At 60.0% G+C, this 17,439-nt stretch overlaps 1 protein-coding gene across 1 annotated transcript in view; it reads right to left on the bottom strand.

The window, feature by feature from the left end:
- The window catches only part of LOC134741263 (coatomer subunit beta), a 41,720-nt gene that overhangs the window by 5,254 nt on the left and 19,027 nt on the right, over positions 1 to 17,439 (bottom strand). The window contains exons 14-18 of the mRNA XM_063673974.1: positions 7,945 to 8,089; positions 7,718 to 7,861; positions 7,335 to 7,496; positions 6,956 to 7,101; positions 6,572 to 6,661 (exon numbers count right to left, since the gene is read on the bottom strand). Of these exons, the coding sequence (XP_063530044.1) occupies positions 6,572 to 6,661; positions 6,956 to 7,101; positions 7,335 to 7,496; positions 7,718 to 7,861; positions 7,945 to 8,089 (687 nt within the window). The remainder of the gene's footprint in view (positions 1 to 6,571; positions 6,662 to 6,955; positions 7,102 to 7,334; positions 7,497 to 7,717; positions 7,862 to 7,944; positions 8,090 to 17,439) is intronic.

The raw sequence follows: 17,439 nt of genomic DNA, 5'->3' as shown, positions 1-17,439 counted from the left end.
ACGACCATGTCTCCTCTTTCCGCTCTAAACTCGGCTGGTTTCCTATACGTGTTCGTCGAAATATTCGCATGCTTTGCACCCTCTTTTCTGTTATTAATGATCCCCAATCTCCCGAATATCTCAAATCTTTCTTCAACTACTATGGTGTTTCTCGTGTCCGTCAACTTCGCTCTACTGGCAACCTTTCTTTGTCCATACCATCTCACCGAACAGGTTTCATGTCCTATTCTTTCTCTATTCAGGCAGCTCGCCTTTGGAATAGTCTCCCTGTTAAAATTAGACAGTGTCCGAATAGATTTGCATTTAAAAAATCCTTACGTGAGTACTTTGCTGGCAGAACGATGAATTCTTAGTGTTTCTGTTTTGAAAGTTTCATCTGATATCTTATGTATTTGTATGTATGTATATTGTATGTATTTATATGAATATTATATATGCAGATATATATATGTATGTCTATGCCTGTCCATTATTTAACTATACTTGTATATATATATGTAATCACTATGTTGCACCGCCTACAAATTATCTGCTTTGCCCGAAGGTTGACTGGTAGAGAATGCCTCATAGCATTAAGTCCGCCTTTTGTACGATTGTATTTTCTTTTGTGCAATAAAGATTAAATAAATAAATAAATAAATAAATAAAACCAGTGTGGCCTGGTGAGGTTATACCGTACCTTGTCCGGCGTGAGGCACTTCATGTTGGTGGAGGCGAGCAGGTGCTGCAGGTACTCGCGCAGGTCCGTGATGTTGGTGTTCACCGACACCTGCGACACACATGCTGGTGAGGTTATACCGTACCTTGTCCGGCGTGAGGCACTTCATGTTGGTGGAGGCGAGCAGGTGCTGCAGGTACTCGCGCAGGTCCGTGATGTTGGTGTTCACCGACACCTGCGACACACATGCTGGTGAGGTTATACCGTACCTTGTCCGGCGTGAGGCACTTCATGTTGGTGGAGGCGAGCAGGTGCTGCAGGTACTCGCGCAGGTCCGTGATGTTGGTGTTCACCGACACCTGCGACACACATGCTGGTGAGGTTATACCGTACCTTGTCCGGCGTGAGGCACTTCATGTTGGTGTTCACCGACACCTGCGACACACATGCTGGTGAGGTTATACCGTACCTTGTCCGGCGTGAGGCACTTCATGTTGGTGTTCACCGACACCTGCGACACACATGCTGGTGAGGTTATACCGTACCTTGTCCGGCGTGAGGCACTTCATGTTGGTGTTCACCGACACCTGCGACACACATGCTGGTGAGGTTATACCGTACCTTGTCCGGCGTGAGGCACTTCATGTTGGTGTTCACCGACACCTGCGACACACATGCTGGTGAGGTTATACCGTACCTTGTCCGGCGTGAGGCACTTCATGTTGGTGGAGGCGAGCAGGTGCTGCAGGTACTCGCGCAGGTCCGTGATGTTGGTGTTCACCGACACCTGCGACACACATGCTGGTGAGGTTATACCGTACCTTGTCCGGCGTGAGGCACTTCATGTTGGTGTTCACCGACACCTGCGACACACATGCTGGTGAGGTTATACCGTACCTTGTCCGGCGTGAGGCACTTCATGTTGGTGTTCACCGACACCTGCGACACACATGCTGGTGAGGTTATACCGTACCTTGTCCGGCGTGAGGCACTTCATGTTGGTGGAGGCGAGCAGGTGCTGCAGGTACTCGCGCAGGTCCGTGATGTTGGTGTTCACCGACACCTGCGACACACATGCTGGTGAGGTTATACCGTACCTTGTCCGGCGTGAGGCACTTCATGTTGGTGTTCACCGACACCTGCGACACACATGCTGGTGAGGTTATACCGTACCTTGTCCGGCGTGAGGCACTTCATGTTGGTGTTCACCGACACCTGCGACACACATGCTGGTGAGGTTATACCGTACCTTGTCCGGCGTGAGGCACTTCATGTTGGTGTTCACCGACACCTGCGACACACATGCTGGTGAGGTTATACCGTACCTTGTCCGGCGTGAGGCACTTCATGTTTGTGTTCACCGACACCTGCGACACACATGCTGGTGAGGTTATACCGTACCTTGTCCGGCGTGAGGCACTTCATGTTGGTGTTCACCGACACCTGCGACACACATGCTGGTGAGGTTATACCGTACCTTGTCCGGCGTGAGGCACTTCATGTTGGTGTTCACCGACACCTGCGACACACATGCTGGTGAGGTTATACCGTACCTTGTCCGGCGTGAGGCACTTCATGTTGGTGTTCACCGACACCTGCGACACACATGCTGGTGAGGTTATACCGTACCTTGTCCGGCGTGAGGCACTTCATGTTGGTGTTCACCGACACCTGCGACACACATGCTGGTGAGGTTATACCGTACCTTGTCCGGCGTGAGGCACTTCATGTTGGTGTTCACCGACACCTGCGACACACATGCTGGTGAGGTTATACCGTACCTTGTCCGGCGTGAGGCACTTCATGTTGGTGTTCACCGACACCTGCGACACACATGCTGGTGAGGTTATACCGTACCTTGTCCGGCGTGAGGCACTTCATGTTGGTGTTCACCGACACCTGCGACACACATGCTGGTGAGGTTATACCGTACCTTGTCCGGCGTGAGGCACTTCATGTTGGTGTTCACCGACACCTGCGACACACATGCTGGTGAGGTTATACCGTACCTTGTCCGGCGTGAGGCACTTCATGTTGGTGTTCACCGACACCTGCGACACACATGCTGGTGAGGTTATACCGTACCTTGTCCGGCGTGAGGCACTTCATGTTGGTGTTCACCGACACCTGCGACACACATGCTGGTGAGGTTATACCGTACCTTGTCCGGCGTGAGGCACTTCATGTTGGTGTTCACCGACACCTGCGACACACATGCTGGTGAGGTTATACCGTACCTTGTCCGGCGTGAGGCACTTCATGTTGGTGTTCACCGACACCTGCGACACACATGCTGGTGAGGTTATACCGTACCTTGTCCGGCGTGAGGCACTTCATGTTGGTGTTCACCGACACCTGCGACACACATGCTGGTGAGGTTATACCGTACCTTGTCCGGCGTGAGGCACTTCATGTTGGTGTTCACCGACACCTGCGACACACATGCTGGTGAGGTTATACCGTACCTTGTCCGGCGTGAGGCACTTCATGTTGGTGTTCACCGACACCTGCGACACACATGCTGGTGAGGTTATACCGTACCTTGTCCGGCGTGAGGCACTTCATGTTGGTGTTCACCGACACCTGCGACACACATGCTGGTGAGGTTATACCGTACCTTGTCCGGCGTGAGGCACTTCATGTTGGTGGAGGCGAGCAGGTGCTGCAGGTACTCGCGCAGGTCCGTGATGTTGGTGTTCACCGACACCTGCTACACACATGCTGGTGAGGTTATACCGTACCTTGTCCGGCGTGAGGCACTTCATGTTGGTGGAGGCGAGCAGGTGCTGCAGGTACTCGCGCAGGTCCGTGATGTTGGTGTTCACCGACACCTGCGACACACATGCTGGTGAGGTTATACCGTACCTTGTCCGGCGTGAGGCACTTCATGTTGGTGGAGGCGAGCAGGTGCTGCAGGTACTCGCGCAGGTCCGTGATGTTGGTGTTCACCGACACCTGCGACACACATGCTGGTGAGGTTATACCGTACCTTGTCCGGCGTGAGGCACTTCATGTTGGTGGAGGCGAGCAGGTGCTGCAGGTACTCGCGCAGGTCCGTGATGTTGGTGTTCACCGACACCTGCTACACACATGCTGGTGAGGTTATACCGTACCTTGTCCGGCGTGAGGCACTTCATGTTGGTGTTCACCGACACCTGCGACACACATGCTGGTGAGGTTATACCGTACCTTGTCCGGCGTGAGGCACTTCATGTTGGTGTTCACCGACACCTGCGACACACATGCTGGTGAGGTTATACCGTACCTTGTCCGGCGTGAGGCACTTCATGTTGGTGTTCACCGACACCTGCGACACACATGCTGGTGAGGTTATACCGTACCTTGTCCGGCGTGAGGCACTTCATGTTGGTGTTCACCGACACCTGCGACACACATGCTGGTGAGGTTATACCGTACCTTGTCCGGCGTGAGGCACTTCATGTTGGTGTTCACCGACACCTGCGACACACATGCTGGTGAGGTTATACCGTACCTTGTCCGGCGTGAGGCACTTCATGTTGGTGTTCACCGACACCTGCGACACACATGCTGGTGAGGTTATACCGTACCTTGTCCGGCGTGAGGCACTTCATGTTGGTGTTTACCGACACCTGCGACACACATGCTGGTGAGGTTATACCGTACCTTGTCCGGCGTGAGGCACTTCATGTTGGTGTTCACCGACACCTGCGACACACATGCTGGTGAGGTTATACCGTACCTTGTCCGGCGTGAGGCACTTCATGTTGGTGTTCACCGACACCTGCGACACACATGCTGGTGAGGTTATACCGTACCTTGTCCGGCGTGAGGCACTTCATGTTGGTGGAGGCGAGCAGGTGCTGCAGGTACTCGCGCAGGTCCGTGATGTTGGTGTTCACCGACACCTGCTACACACATGCTGGTGAGGTTATACCGTACCTTGTCCGGCGTGAGGCACTTCATGTTGGTGGAGGCGAGCAGGTGCTGCAGGTACTCGCGCAGGTCCGTGATGTTGGTGTTCACCGACACCTGCGACACACATGCTGGTGAGGTTATACCGTACCTTGTCCGGCGTGAGGCACTTCATGTTGGTGGAGGCGAGCAGGTGCTGCAGGTACTCGCGCAGGTCCGTGATGTTGGTGTTCACCGACACCTGCGACACACATGCTGGTGAGGTTATACCGTACCTTGTCCGGCGTGAGGCACTTAATGTTGGTGGAGGCGAGCAGGTGCTGCAGGTACTCGCGCAGGTCCGTGATGTTGGTGTTCACCGACACCTGCTACACACATGCTGGTGAGGTTATACCGTACCTTGTCCGGCGTGAGGCACTTCATGTTGGTGTTCACCGACACCTGCGACACACATGCTGGTGAGGTTATACCGTACCTTGTCCGGCGTGAGGCACTTCATGTTGGTGTTCACCGACACCTGCGACACACATGCTGGTGAGGTTATACCGTACCTTGTCCGGCGTGAGGCACTTCATGTTGGTGTTCACCGACACCTGCGACACACATGCTGGTGAGGTTATACCGTACCTTGTCCGGCGTGAGGCACTTCATGTTGGTGTTCACCGACACCTGCGACACACATGCTGGTGAGGTTATACCGTACCTTGTCCGGCGTGAGGCACTTCATGTTGGTGGAGGCGAGCAGGTGCTGCAGGTACTCGCGCAGGTCCGTGATGTTGGTGTTCACCGACACCTGCGACACACATGCTGGTGAGGTTATACCGTACCTTGTCCGGCGTGAGGCACTTCATGTTGGTGGAGGCGAGCAGGTGCTGCAGGTACTCGCGCAGGTCCGTGATGTTGGTGTTCACCGACACCTGCGACACACATGCTGGTGAGGTTATACCGTACCTTGTCCGGCGTGAGGCACTTCATGTTGGTGGAGGCGAGCAGGTGCTGCAGGTACTCGCGCAGGTCCGTGATGTTGGTGTTCACCGACACCTGCGACACACATGCTGGTGAGGTTATACCGTACCTTGTCCGGCGTGAGGCACTTCATGTTGGTGGAGGCGAGCAGGTGCTGCAGGTACTCGCGCAGGTCCGTGATGTTGGTGTTCACCGACACCTGCTACACACATGCTGGTGAGGTTATACCGTACCTTGTCCGGCGTGAGGCACTTCATGTTGGTGGAGGCGAGCAGGTGCTGCAGGTACTCGCGCAGGTCCGTGATGTTGGTGTTCACCGACACCTGCGACACACATGCTGGTGAGGTTATACCGTACCTTGTCCGGCGTGAGGCACTTCATGTTGGTGGAGGCGAGCAGGTGCTGCAGGTACTCGCGCAGGTCCGTGATGTTGGTGTTCACCGACACCTGCGACACACATGCTGGTGAGGTTATACCGTACCTTGTCCGGCGTGAGGCACTTCATGTTGGTGGAGGCGAGCAGGTGCTGCAGGTACTCGCGCAGGTCCGTGATGTTGGTGTTCACCGACACCTGCTACACACATGCTGGTGAGGTTATACCGTACCTTGTCCGGCGTGAGGCACTTCATGTTGGTGGAGGCGAGCAGGTGCTGCAGGTACTCGCGCAGGTCCGTGATGTTGGTGTTCACCGACACCTGCGACACACATGCTGGTGAGGTTATACCGTACCTTGTCCGGCGTGAGGCACTTCATGTTGGTGGAGGCGAGCAGGTGCTGCAGGTACTCGCGCAGGTCCGTGATGTTGGTGTTCACCGACACCTGCGACACACATGCTGGTGAGGTTATACCGTACCTTGTCCGGCGTGAGGCACTTCATGTTGGTGTTCACCGACACCTGCTACACACATGCTGGTGAGGTTATACCGTACCTTGTCCGGCGTGAGGCACTTCATGTTGGTGGAGGCGAGCAGGTGCTGCAGGTACTCGCGCAGGTCCGTGATGTTGGTGTTCACCGACACCTGCGACACACATGCTGGTGAGGTTATACCGTACCTTGTCCGGCGTGAGGCACTTCATGTTGGTGGAGGCGAGCAGGTGCTGCAGGTACTCGCGCAGGTCCGTGATGTTGGTGTTCACCGACACCTGCGACACACATGGCCGTCAGTTGTGTACATGTTCACAATTCGCTACAGCGGTCAACTGTCGGCGGTCTGTATAGTCAGTTTAAGGGCCAATACGATATATTTAGCGAAATGTTGTCTGATAATGAAGTTTTGATGGGCTAAAATAAAATGTTATACGTCAAAGCTTCTGCGCAGAATTACAATATTTGTCGTAGTCAACATGCGCGTCGCTCGCGGCACCATTCCCATGTGGTTATTCAGCCTTGTATAATTCGTTATTATATAGTTCGTTAAAGTCTTGCGTATATAATACCTTGTTCTCCCATTCAAACTCCGCCCACATCTGTCTGAAGTCAGCATCGGAGCAGGTGGCGGGCTGGATGTAGTCCACGATGTCGATGTGGATGTCGTTGAGGACCACCACCCCGCGGTCCATGGACGCGCCCGTCACCTCGTACACTGACGGAAATATTATATTACATAAATACTGATTCTAATGTTTATATATAGTCAGCTACCAATGTTGCCGAATATTATTCTATTCGCGGTCGAAACCAATCGGTAAGTATTAAACCTTTAACGGGCACAAAGATGTAAGAAATTACGCAAAATTAAACTCTTTCACGTTAATACACAGTTCAAAATCATCGTGAGAAATATATTCCCTCCGCCTTATAAAGTTGGTTACGTACCTATATTGCCGAAAATGATGCCGTTTTCCGTGGAAGCCACTTTGACGTGCGCCTTAATGGTGGCGAAGTCGCGCGGCGCTAGCACGACTGCCGCGGGTCGCTCCACGAGACGCAGGTCGCCGAGGGTCGCCAGCTCCACGGTGCAGTTCTGGAGGGTGTCGTCTGGGGAAGAGTGTTAAAACTTGGTATTTTATGTACACATATTAATTCGTAGGGATGGGCCACCAAAAGTATACCTGGAACCGACATAAAAACAAAAAATACAAAAACATAAAAGAATCTATTATTTTTTACGCAATTGAAAAAAATAACCCAAAATTTGGTTTTTATATGCGTGTGCGTGTATGCGTGCGTGTGTGTGTGTGTGTGTGTATATAGGGTACCGGTCTGGTTGACGACGAGCACGTCGAGCACGATGTCGTACTGGTTGACGGCCACTATGCACTCGGCGTACACGGGGTCGGAGAAGCCGGTCAGCTGCGTCACCTTCGACAGCTTGCCCTTCTCTTCGTGCGCCGTCGTGCGACCTACAACATGTGTTACGCATTACTGCAAGCCCCTAGCGCCGGCCAGTAGGTATGCCATGAACGGGTGACGTCCGTATCCGTACCGTCGACGGCGCGGGACAGCGACAGCTCGAACATGTCGTGACAGGTCGCGGAGGCGGCGGAGGCGGCGGCGCCGACGCCCGCCAGCGCCGCGAACGTGATGCCGGCCTCCACCGGGACCGACGCCGCCGAGCCGCTCTCCTCCTCCTGTCGATCCATTCATAATATATTACTTTCATCCGTTGCCTCGTAATCGGCGAACGAAAAAATCATAAAAGACTACCTTCGAGCAAAATATCAGCCTCCGAGAGACTACAAAATTAATATACGTCCGCTCCCCGGGTGGCCGATTGCGAAGTCGAAGTTCAGGTATGGGTTTTCTTTGACCGAGAATGATTATGATTGGTCAATTTCGCCGACCCGAAATACCGTTGGACTAAATTATTATAAAATTAGTCGCTCCGATTGGCCGCGACCGTGCCGTCCCGCTGTCCCTTGAAAATACATGACGATGAAAACTGTCTCCTATTAGGATATAACAGAATAATGTTTATTCGGGCATCACATCAATAGTTATATTACAAAATGCATTTAAATAAACGTGTGAAAGAAGAAATATAAAGAACACAGATAAAGACAAAGATGTAAGGCCGAAACGGTCCTTCCTCAGCATTGCGGTTGGCACGACTGGGGCGCCGGTTTTTTCTCCGGACGGTTTTACGTTTCATACAATACGGAACATGTTTTATATGCAATATTTTTTGTATGATAATTTTATAAATACTTTATTGTTGACCGTGTTCGTTTATCGCACGTTTTTAAGAGCAAATGAGCCTCCGAACCGATGAATAAGTACATCGTATCGTTCATCTTATAAGGCGCCTGCGATTTTAAGTCAGGTGTCACAAAAATTATGTCAAATAGAAATAAATGTAAAATCGGCCCGAATTCATAGACAGTACACATTTTCTAGTGAGGTAAAACAATATATGTTTCACGGTCAATATTTCGAGTATCGTTTGAGTAGTTTTAATATGCGGTCCGGCCGCGGTCGCGCGCGGGCCGGCAGCGGCGGGGAGGTCATCAGTCGGGTACCTGCCCTGTCGTCCCCGAGGCCGGCTCGCTCCTGCAGTAATACGTTAAGTGCGGGCGGAGAGCGCGCGGGCCGGCAGCGGCGGGGAGGTCATCAGTCGGGTACCTGCCCTGTCGTCCCCGAGGCCGGCTCGCTCCTGCAGTAATACGTTAAGTGCGGGCGGAGAGCGCGCGGGCCGGCAGCGGCGGGGAGGTCATCAGTCGGGTACCTGCCCTGTCGTCCCCGAGGCCGGCTCGCTCCTGCAGTAATACGTTAAGTGCGGGCGGAGAGCGCGCGGGCCGGCAGCGGCGGGGAGGTCATCAGTCGGGTACCTGCCCTGTCGTCCCCGAGGCCGGCTCGCTCCTGCAGTAATACGTTAAGTGCGGGCGGAGAGCGCGCGGGCCGGCAGCGGCGGGGAGGTCATCAGTCGGGTACCTGCCCTGTCGTCCCCGAGGCCGGCTCGCTCCTGCAGTAATACGTTAAGTGCGGGCGGAGAGCGCGCGGGCCGGCAGCGGCGGGGAGGTCATCAGTCGGGTACCTGCCCTGTCGTCCCCGAGGCCGGCTCGCTCCTGCAGTAATACGTTAAGTGCGGGCGGAGAGCGCGCGGGCCGGCAGCGGCGGGGAGGTCATCAGTCGGGTACCTGCCCTGTCGTCCCCGAGGCCGGCTCGCTCCTGCAGTAATACGTTAAGTGCGGGCGGAGAGCGCGCGGGCCGGCAGCGGCGGGGAGGTCATCAGTCGGGTACCTGCCCTGTCGTCCCGAGGCCGGCTCGCTCCTGCAGTAATACGTTAAGTGCGGGCGGAGAGCGCGCGGGCCGGCAGCGGCGGGGAGGTCATCAGTCGGGTACCTGCCCTGTCGTCCCCGAGGCCGGCTCGCTCCTGCAGTAATACGTTAAGTGCGGGCGGAGAGCGCGCGGGCCGGCAGCGGCGGGGAGGTCATCAGTCGGGTACCTGCCCTGTCGTCCCCGAGGCCGGCTCGCTCCTGCAGTAATACGTTAAGTGCGGGCGGAGAGCGCGCGGGCCGGCAGCGGCGGGGAGGTCATCAGTCGGGTACCTGCCCTGTCGTCCCCGAGGCCGGCTCGCTCCTGCAGTAATACGTTAAGTGCGGGCGGAGAGCGCGCGGGCCGGCAGCGGCGGGGAGGTCATCAGTCGGGTACCTGCCCTGTCGTCCCCGAGGCCGGCTCGCTCCTGCAGTAATACGTTAAGTGCGGGCGGAGAGCGCGCGGGCCGGCAGCGGCGGGAGGTCATCAGTCGGGTACCTGCCCTGTCGTCCCCGAGGCCGGCTCGCTCCTGCAGTAATACGTTAAGTGCGGGCGGAGAGCGCGCGGGCCGGCAGCGGCGGGGAGGTCATCAGTCGGGTACCTGCCCTGTCGTCCCCGAGGCCGGCTCGCTCCTGCAGTAATACGTTAAGTGCGGGCGGAGAGCGCGCGGGCCGGCAGCGGCGGGGAGGTCATCAGTCGGGTACCTGCCCTGTCGTCCCCGAGGCCGGCTCGCTCCTGCAGTAATACGTTAAGTGCGGGCGGAGAGCGCGCGGGCCGGCAGCGGCGGGGAGGTCATCAGTCGGGTACCTGCCCTGTCGTCCCCGAGGCCGGCTCGCTCCTGCAATAATACGTTAAGTGCGGGCGGAGAGCGCCCGCGCCCGCACGACGGCGACGGCGGGTCTGGTGTAGGGCACCGACGGTTAGGCCATAATGAATTACCTCCTTGTTGTCTCTCAAGCTAGCTTGCTCCTGCAACAGCGCGTGCAGTGCGGCCCGGGCGCGGGGGCCGAGCGCGTCCCGCACGACGGCGACGGCGGGTCTGGTGTAGGGCACCGACGGTTAGGCCATAATGAATTACCTCCTTGTTGTCTCTCAAGCTAGCTTGCTCCTGCAACAGCGCGTGTAGCGCGGCCCGGGCGCGGGGGCCGAGCGCGTCCCGCACGACGGCGACGGCGGGTCTGGTGTAGGGCACCGACGGTTAGGCCATAATGAATTACCTCCTTGTTGTCTCTCAAGCTAGCTTGCTCCTGCAACAGCGCGTGCAGCGCGGCCCGGGCGCGGGGGCCGAGCGCGTCCCGCACGACGGCGACGGCGGGTCTGGTGTAGGGCACCGACGGTTAGGCCATAATGAATTACCTCCTTGTTGTCTCTCAAGCTAGCTTGCTCCTGCAACAGCGCGTGTAGCGCGGCCCGGGCGCGGGGGCCGAGCGCGTCCCGCACGACGGCGACGGCGGGTCTGGTGTAGGGCACCGACGGTTAGGCCATAATGAATTACCTCCTTGTTGTCTCTCAAGCTAGCTTGCTCCTGCAACAGCGCGTGCAGTGCGGCCCGGGCGCGGGGGCCGAGCGCGTCCCGCACGACGGCGACGGCGGGTCTGGTGTAGGGCACCGACGGTTAGGCCATAATGAATTACCTCCTTGTTGTCTCTCAAGCTAGCTTGCTCCTGCAACAGCGCGTGCAGCGCGGCCCGGGCGCGGGGGCCGAGCGCGTCCCGCACGACGGCGACGGCGGGTCTGGTGTAGGGCACCGACGGTTAGGCCATAATGAATTACCTCCTTGTTGTCTCTCAAGCTAGCTTGCTCCTGCAACAGCGCGTGTAGCGCGGCCCGGGCGCGGGGGCCGAGCGCGTCCCGCACGACGGCGACGGCGGGTCTGGTGTAGGGCACCGACGGTTAGGCCATAATGAATTACCTCCTTGTTGTCTCTCAAGCTAGCTTGCTCCTGCAACAGCGCGTGCAGCGCGGCCCGGGCGCGGGGGCCGAGCGCGTCCCGCACGACGGCGACGGCGGGTCTGGTGTAGGGCACCGACGGTTAGGCCATAATGAATTACCTCCTTGTTGTCTCTCAAGCTAGCTTGCTCCTGCAACAGCGCGTGCAGCGCGGCCCGGGCGCGGGGGCCGAGCGCGTCCCGCACGACGGCGACGGCGGGTCTGGTGTAGGGCACCGACGGTTAGGCCATAATGAATTACCTCCTTGTTGTCTCTCAAGCTAGCTTGCTCCTGCAACAGCGCGTGCAGCGCGGCCCGGGCGCGGGGGCCGAGCGCGTCCCGCACGACGGCGACGGCGGGTCTGGTGTAGGGCACCGACGGTTAGGCCATAATGAGTTACCTCCTTGTTGTCTCTCAAGCTAGCTTGCTCCTGCAACAGCGCGTGCAGCGCGGCCCGGGCGCGGGGGCCGAGCGCGTCCCGCACGACGGCGACGGCGGGTCTGGTGTAGGGCACCGACGGTTAGGCCATAATGAATTACCTCCTTGTTGTCTCTCAAGCTAGCTTGCTCCTGCAACAGCGCGTGCAGTGCGGCCCGGGCGCGGGGGCCGAGCGCGTCCCGCACGACGGCGACGGCGGGTCTGGTGTAGGGCACCGACGGTTAGGCCATAATGAATTACCTCCTTGTTGTCTCTCAAGCTAGCTTGCTCCTGCAACAGCGCGTGCAGCGCGGCCCGGGCGCGGGGGCCGAGCGCGTCCCGCACGACGGCGACGGCGGGTCTGGTGTAGGGCACCGACGGTTAGGCCATAATGAATTACCTCCTTGTTGTCTCTCAAGCTAGCTTGCTCCTGCAACAGCGCGTGCAGCGCGGCCCGGGCGCGGGGGCCGAGCGCGTCCCGCACGACGGCGACGGCGGGTCTGGTGTAGGGCACCGACGGTTAGGCCATAATGAATTACCTCCTTGTTGTCTCTCAAGCTAGCTTGCTCCTGCAACAGCGCGTGCAGCGCGGCCCGGGCGCGGGGGCCGAGCGCGTCCCGCACGACGGCGACGGCGGGTCTGGTGTAGGGCACCGACGGTTAGGCCATAATGAGTTACCTCCTTGTTGTCTCTCAAGCTAGCTTGCTCCTGCAACAGCGCGTGCAGCGCGGCCCGGGCGCGGGGGCCGAGCGCGTCCCGCACGACGGCGACGGCGGGTCTGGTGTAGGGCACCGACGGTTAGGCCATAATGAATTACCTCCTTGTTGTCTCTCAAGCTAGCTTGCTCCTGCAACAGCGCGTGCAGTGCGGCCCGGGCGCGGGGGCCGAGCGCGTCCCGCACGACGGCGACGGCGGGTCTGGTGTAGGGCACCGACGGTTAGGCCATAATGAATTACCTCCTTGTTGTCTCTCAAGCTAGCTTGCTCCTGCAACAGCGCGTGCAGCGCGGCCCGGGCGCGGGGGCCGAGCGCGTCCCGCACGACGGCGACGGCGGGTCTGGTGTAGGGCACCGACGGTTAGGCCATAATGAATTACCTCCTTGTTGTCTCTCAAGCTAGCTTGCTCCTGCAACAGCGCGTGCAGCGCGGCCCGGGCGCGGGGGCCGAGCGCGTCCCGCACGACGGCGACGGCGGGTCTGGTGTAGGGCACCGACGGTTAGGCCATAATGAATTACCTCCTTGTTGTCTCTCAAGCTAGCTTGCTCCTGCAACAGCGCGTGCAGCGCGGCCCGGGCGCGGGGGCCGAGCGCGTCCCGCACGACGGCGACGGCGGGTCTGGTGTAGGGCACCGACGGTTAGGCCATAATGAATTACCTCCTTGTTGTCTCTCAAGCTAGCTTGCTCCTGCAACAGCGCGTGCAGCGCGGCCCGGGCGCGGGGGCCGAGCGCGTCCCGCACGGGCGCGCGACGGCGGGTCTGGTGTAGGGCACCGACGGTTAGGCCATAATGAGTTACCTCCTTGTTGTCTCTCAAGCTAGCTTGCTCCTGCAACAGCGCGTGCAGCGCGGCCCGGGCGCGGGGGCCGAGCGCGTCCCGCACGACGGCGACGGCGGGTCTGGTGTAGGGCACCGACGGTTAGGCCATAATGAATTACCTCCTTGTTGTCTCTCAAGCTAGCTTGCTCCTGCAACAGCGCGTGCAGTGCGGCCCGGGCGCGGGGGCCGAGCGCGTCCCGCACGACGGCGACGGCGGGTCTGGTGTAGGGCACCGACGGTTAGGCCATAATGAATTACCTCCTTGTTGTCTCTCAAGCTAGCTTGCTCCTGCAACAGCGCGTGCAGCGCGGCCCGGGCGCGGGGGCCGAGCGCGTCCCGCACGACGGCGACGGCGGGTCTGGTGTAGGGCACCGACGGTTAGGCCATAATGAGTTACCTCCTTGTTGTCTCTCAAGCTAGCTTGCTCCTGCAACAGCGCGTGCAGCGCGGCCCGGGCGCGGGGGCCGAGCGCGTCCCGCACGACGGCGACGGCGGGTCTGGTGTAGGGCACCGACGGTTAGGCCATAATGAATTACCTCCTTGTTGTCTCTCAAGCTAGCTTGCTCCTGCAACAGCGCGTGCAGCGCGGCCCGGGCGCGGGGGCCGAGCGCGTCCCGCACGACGGCGACGGCGGGTCTGGTGTAGGGCACCGACGGTTAGGCCATAATGAGTTACCTCCTTGTTGTCTCTCAAGCTAGCTTGCTCCTGCAACAGCGCGTGCAGCGCGGCCCGGGCGCGGGGGCCGAGCGCGTCCCGCACGACGGCGACGGCGGGTCTGGTGTAGGGCACCGACGGTTAGGCCATAATGAATTACCTCCTTGTTGTCTCTCAAGCTAGCTTGCTCCTGCAACAGCGCGTGCAGTGCGGCCCGGGCGCGGGGGCCGAGCGCGTCCCGCACGACGGCGACGGCGGGTCTGGTGTAGGGCACCGACGGTTAGGCCATAATGAATTACCTCCTTGTTGTCTCTCAAGCTAGCTTGCTCCTGCAACAGCGCGTGCAGCGCGGCCCGGGCGCGGGGGCCGAGCGCGTCCCGCACGACGGCGACGGCGGGTCTGGTGTAGGGCACCGACGGTTAGGCCATAATGAGTTACCTCCTTGTTGTCTCTCAAGCTAGCTTGCTCCTGCAACAGCGCGTGCAGCGCGGCCCGGGCGCGGGGGCCGAGCGCGTCCCGCACGACGGCGACGGCGGGTCTGGTGTAGGGCACCGACGGTTAGGCCATAATGAATTACCTCCTTGTTGTCTCTCAAGCTAGCTTGCTCCTGCAACAGCGCGTGCAGTGCGGCCCGGGCGCGGGGGCCGAGCGCGTCCCGCACGACGGCGACGGCGGGTCTGGTGTAGGGCACCGACGGTTAGGCCATAATGAATTACCTCCTTGTTGTCTCTCAAGCTAGCTTGCTCCTGCAACAGCGCGTGCAGCGCGGCCCGGGCGCGGGGGCCGAGCGCGTCCCGCACGACGGCGACGGCGGGTCTGGTGTAGGGCACCGACGGTTAGGCCATAATGAGTTACCTCCTTGTTGTCTCTCAAGCTAGCTTGCTCCTGCAACAGCGCGTGCAGCGCGGCCCGGGCGCGGGGGCCGAGCGCGTCCCGCACGACGGCGACGGCGGGTCTGGTGTAGGGCACCGACGGTTAGGCCATAATGAGTTACCTCCTTGTTGTCTCTCAAGCTAGCTTGCTCCTGCAACAGCGCGTGCAGCGCGGCCCGGGCGCGGGGGCCGAGCGCGTCCCGCACGACGGCGACGGCGGGTCTGGTGTAGGGCACCGACGGTTAGGCCATAATGAATTACCTCCTTGTTGTCTCTCAAGCTAGCTTGCTCCTGCAACAGCGCGTGCAGTGCGGCCCGGGCGCGGGGGCCGAGCGCGTCCCGCACGACGGCGACGGCGGGTCTGGTGTAGGGCACCGACGGTTAGGCCATAATGAATTACCTCCTTGTTGTCTCTCAAGCTAGCTTGCTCCTGCAACAGCGCGTGCAGCGCGGCCCGGGCGCGGGGGCCGAGCGCGTCCCGCACGACGGCGACGGCGGGTCTGGTGTAGGGCACCGACGGTTAGGCCATAATGAGTTACCTCCTTGTTGTCTCTCAAGCTAGCTTGCTCCTGCAACAGCGCGTGCAGCGCGGCCCGGGCGCGGGGGCCGAGCGCGTCCCGCACGACGGCGACGGCGGGTCTGGTGTAGGGCACCGACGGTTAGGCCATAATGAGTTACCTCCTTGTTGTCTCTCAAGCTAGCTTGCTCCTGCAACAGCGCGTGCAGCGCGGCCCGGGCGCGGGGGCCGAGCGCGTCCCGCACGACGGCGACGGCGGGTCTGGTGTAGGGCACCGACGGTTAGGCCATAATGAATTACCTCCTTGTTGTCTCTCAAGCTAGCTTGCTCCTGCAACAGCGCGTGCAGTGCGGCCCGGGCGCGGGGGCCGAGCGCGTCCCGCACGACGGCGACGGCGGGTCTGGTGTAGGGCACCGACGGTTAGGCCATAATGAATTACCTCCTTGTTGTCTCTCAAGCTAGCTTGCTCCTGCAACAGCGCGTGCAGCGCGGCCCGGGCGCGGGGGCCGAGCGCGTCCCGCACGACGGCGACGGCGGGTCTGGTGTAGGGCACCGACGGTTAGGCCATAATGAGTTACCTCCTTGTTGTCTCTCAAGCTAGCTTGCTCCTGCAACAGCGCGTGCAGCGCGGCCCGGGCGCGGGGGCCGAGCGCGTCCCGCACGACGGCGACGGCGGGTCTGGTGTAGGGCACCGACGGTTAGGCCATAATGAGTTACCTCCTTGTTGTCTCTCAAGCTAGCTTGCTCCTGCAACAGCGCGTGCAGCGCGGCCCGGGCGCGGGGGCCGAGCGCGTCCCGCACGACGGCGACGGCGGGTCTGGTGTAGGGCACCGACGGTTAGGCCATAATGAGTTACCTCCTTGTTGTCTCTCAAGCTAGCTTGCTCCTGCAACAGCGCGTGCAGCGCGGCCCGGGCGCGGGGGCCGAGCGCGTCCCGCACGACGGCGACGGCGGGTCTGGTGTAGGGCACCGACGGTTAGGCCATAATGAGTTACCTCCTTGTTGTCTCTCAAGCTAGCTTGCTCCTGCAACAGCGCGTGCAGCGCGGCCCGGGCGCGGGGGCCGAGCGCGTCCCGCACGACGGCGACGGCGGGTCTGGTGTAGGGCACCGACGGTTAGGCCATAATGAATTACCTCCTTGTTGTCTCTCAAGCTAGCTTGCTCCTGCAACAGCGCGTGCAGTGCGGCCCGGGCGCGGGGGCCGAGCGCGTCCCGCACGACGGCGACGGCGGGTCTGGTGTAGGGCACCGACGGTTAGGCCATAATGAGTTACCTCCTTGTTGTCTCTCAAGCTAGCTTGCTCCTGCAACAGCGCGTGCAGTGCGGCCCGGGCGCGGGGGCCGAGCGCGTCCCGCACGACGGCGACGGCGGGTCTGGTGTAGGGCACCGACGGTTAGGCCATAATGAGTTACCTCCTTGTTGTCTCTCAAGCTAGCTTGCTCCTGCAACAGCGCGTGCAGCGCGGCCCGGGCGCGGGGGCCGAGCGCGTCCCGCACGACGGCGACGGCGGGTCTGGTGTAGGGCACCGACGGTTAGGCCATAATGAGTTACCTCCTTGTTGTCTCTCAAGCTAGCTTGCTCCTGCAACAGCGCGTGCAGCGCGGCCCGGGCGCGGGGGCCGAGCGCGTCCCGCACGACGGCGACGGCGGGTCTGGTGTAGGGCACCGACGGTTAGGCCATAATGAGTTACCTCCTTGTTGTCTCTCAAGCTAGCTTGCTCCTGCAACAGCGCGTGCAGCGCGGCCCGGGCGCGGGGGCCGAGCGCGTCCCGCACGACGGCGACGGCGGGTCTGGTGTAGGGCA

Source organism: Cydia strobilella, chromosome 5 (assembly GCF_947568885.1).
Source record: "Cydia strobilella chromosome 5, ilCydStro3.1, whole genome shotgun sequence".
Lineage (NCBI taxonomy): Eukaryota > Metazoa > Arthropoda > Insecta > Lepidoptera > Tortricidae > Cydia > Cydia strobilella.
Note: the sequence above shows the minus strand (reverse complement) of the source record. Positions and strands in the feature narration are given on the sequence as shown.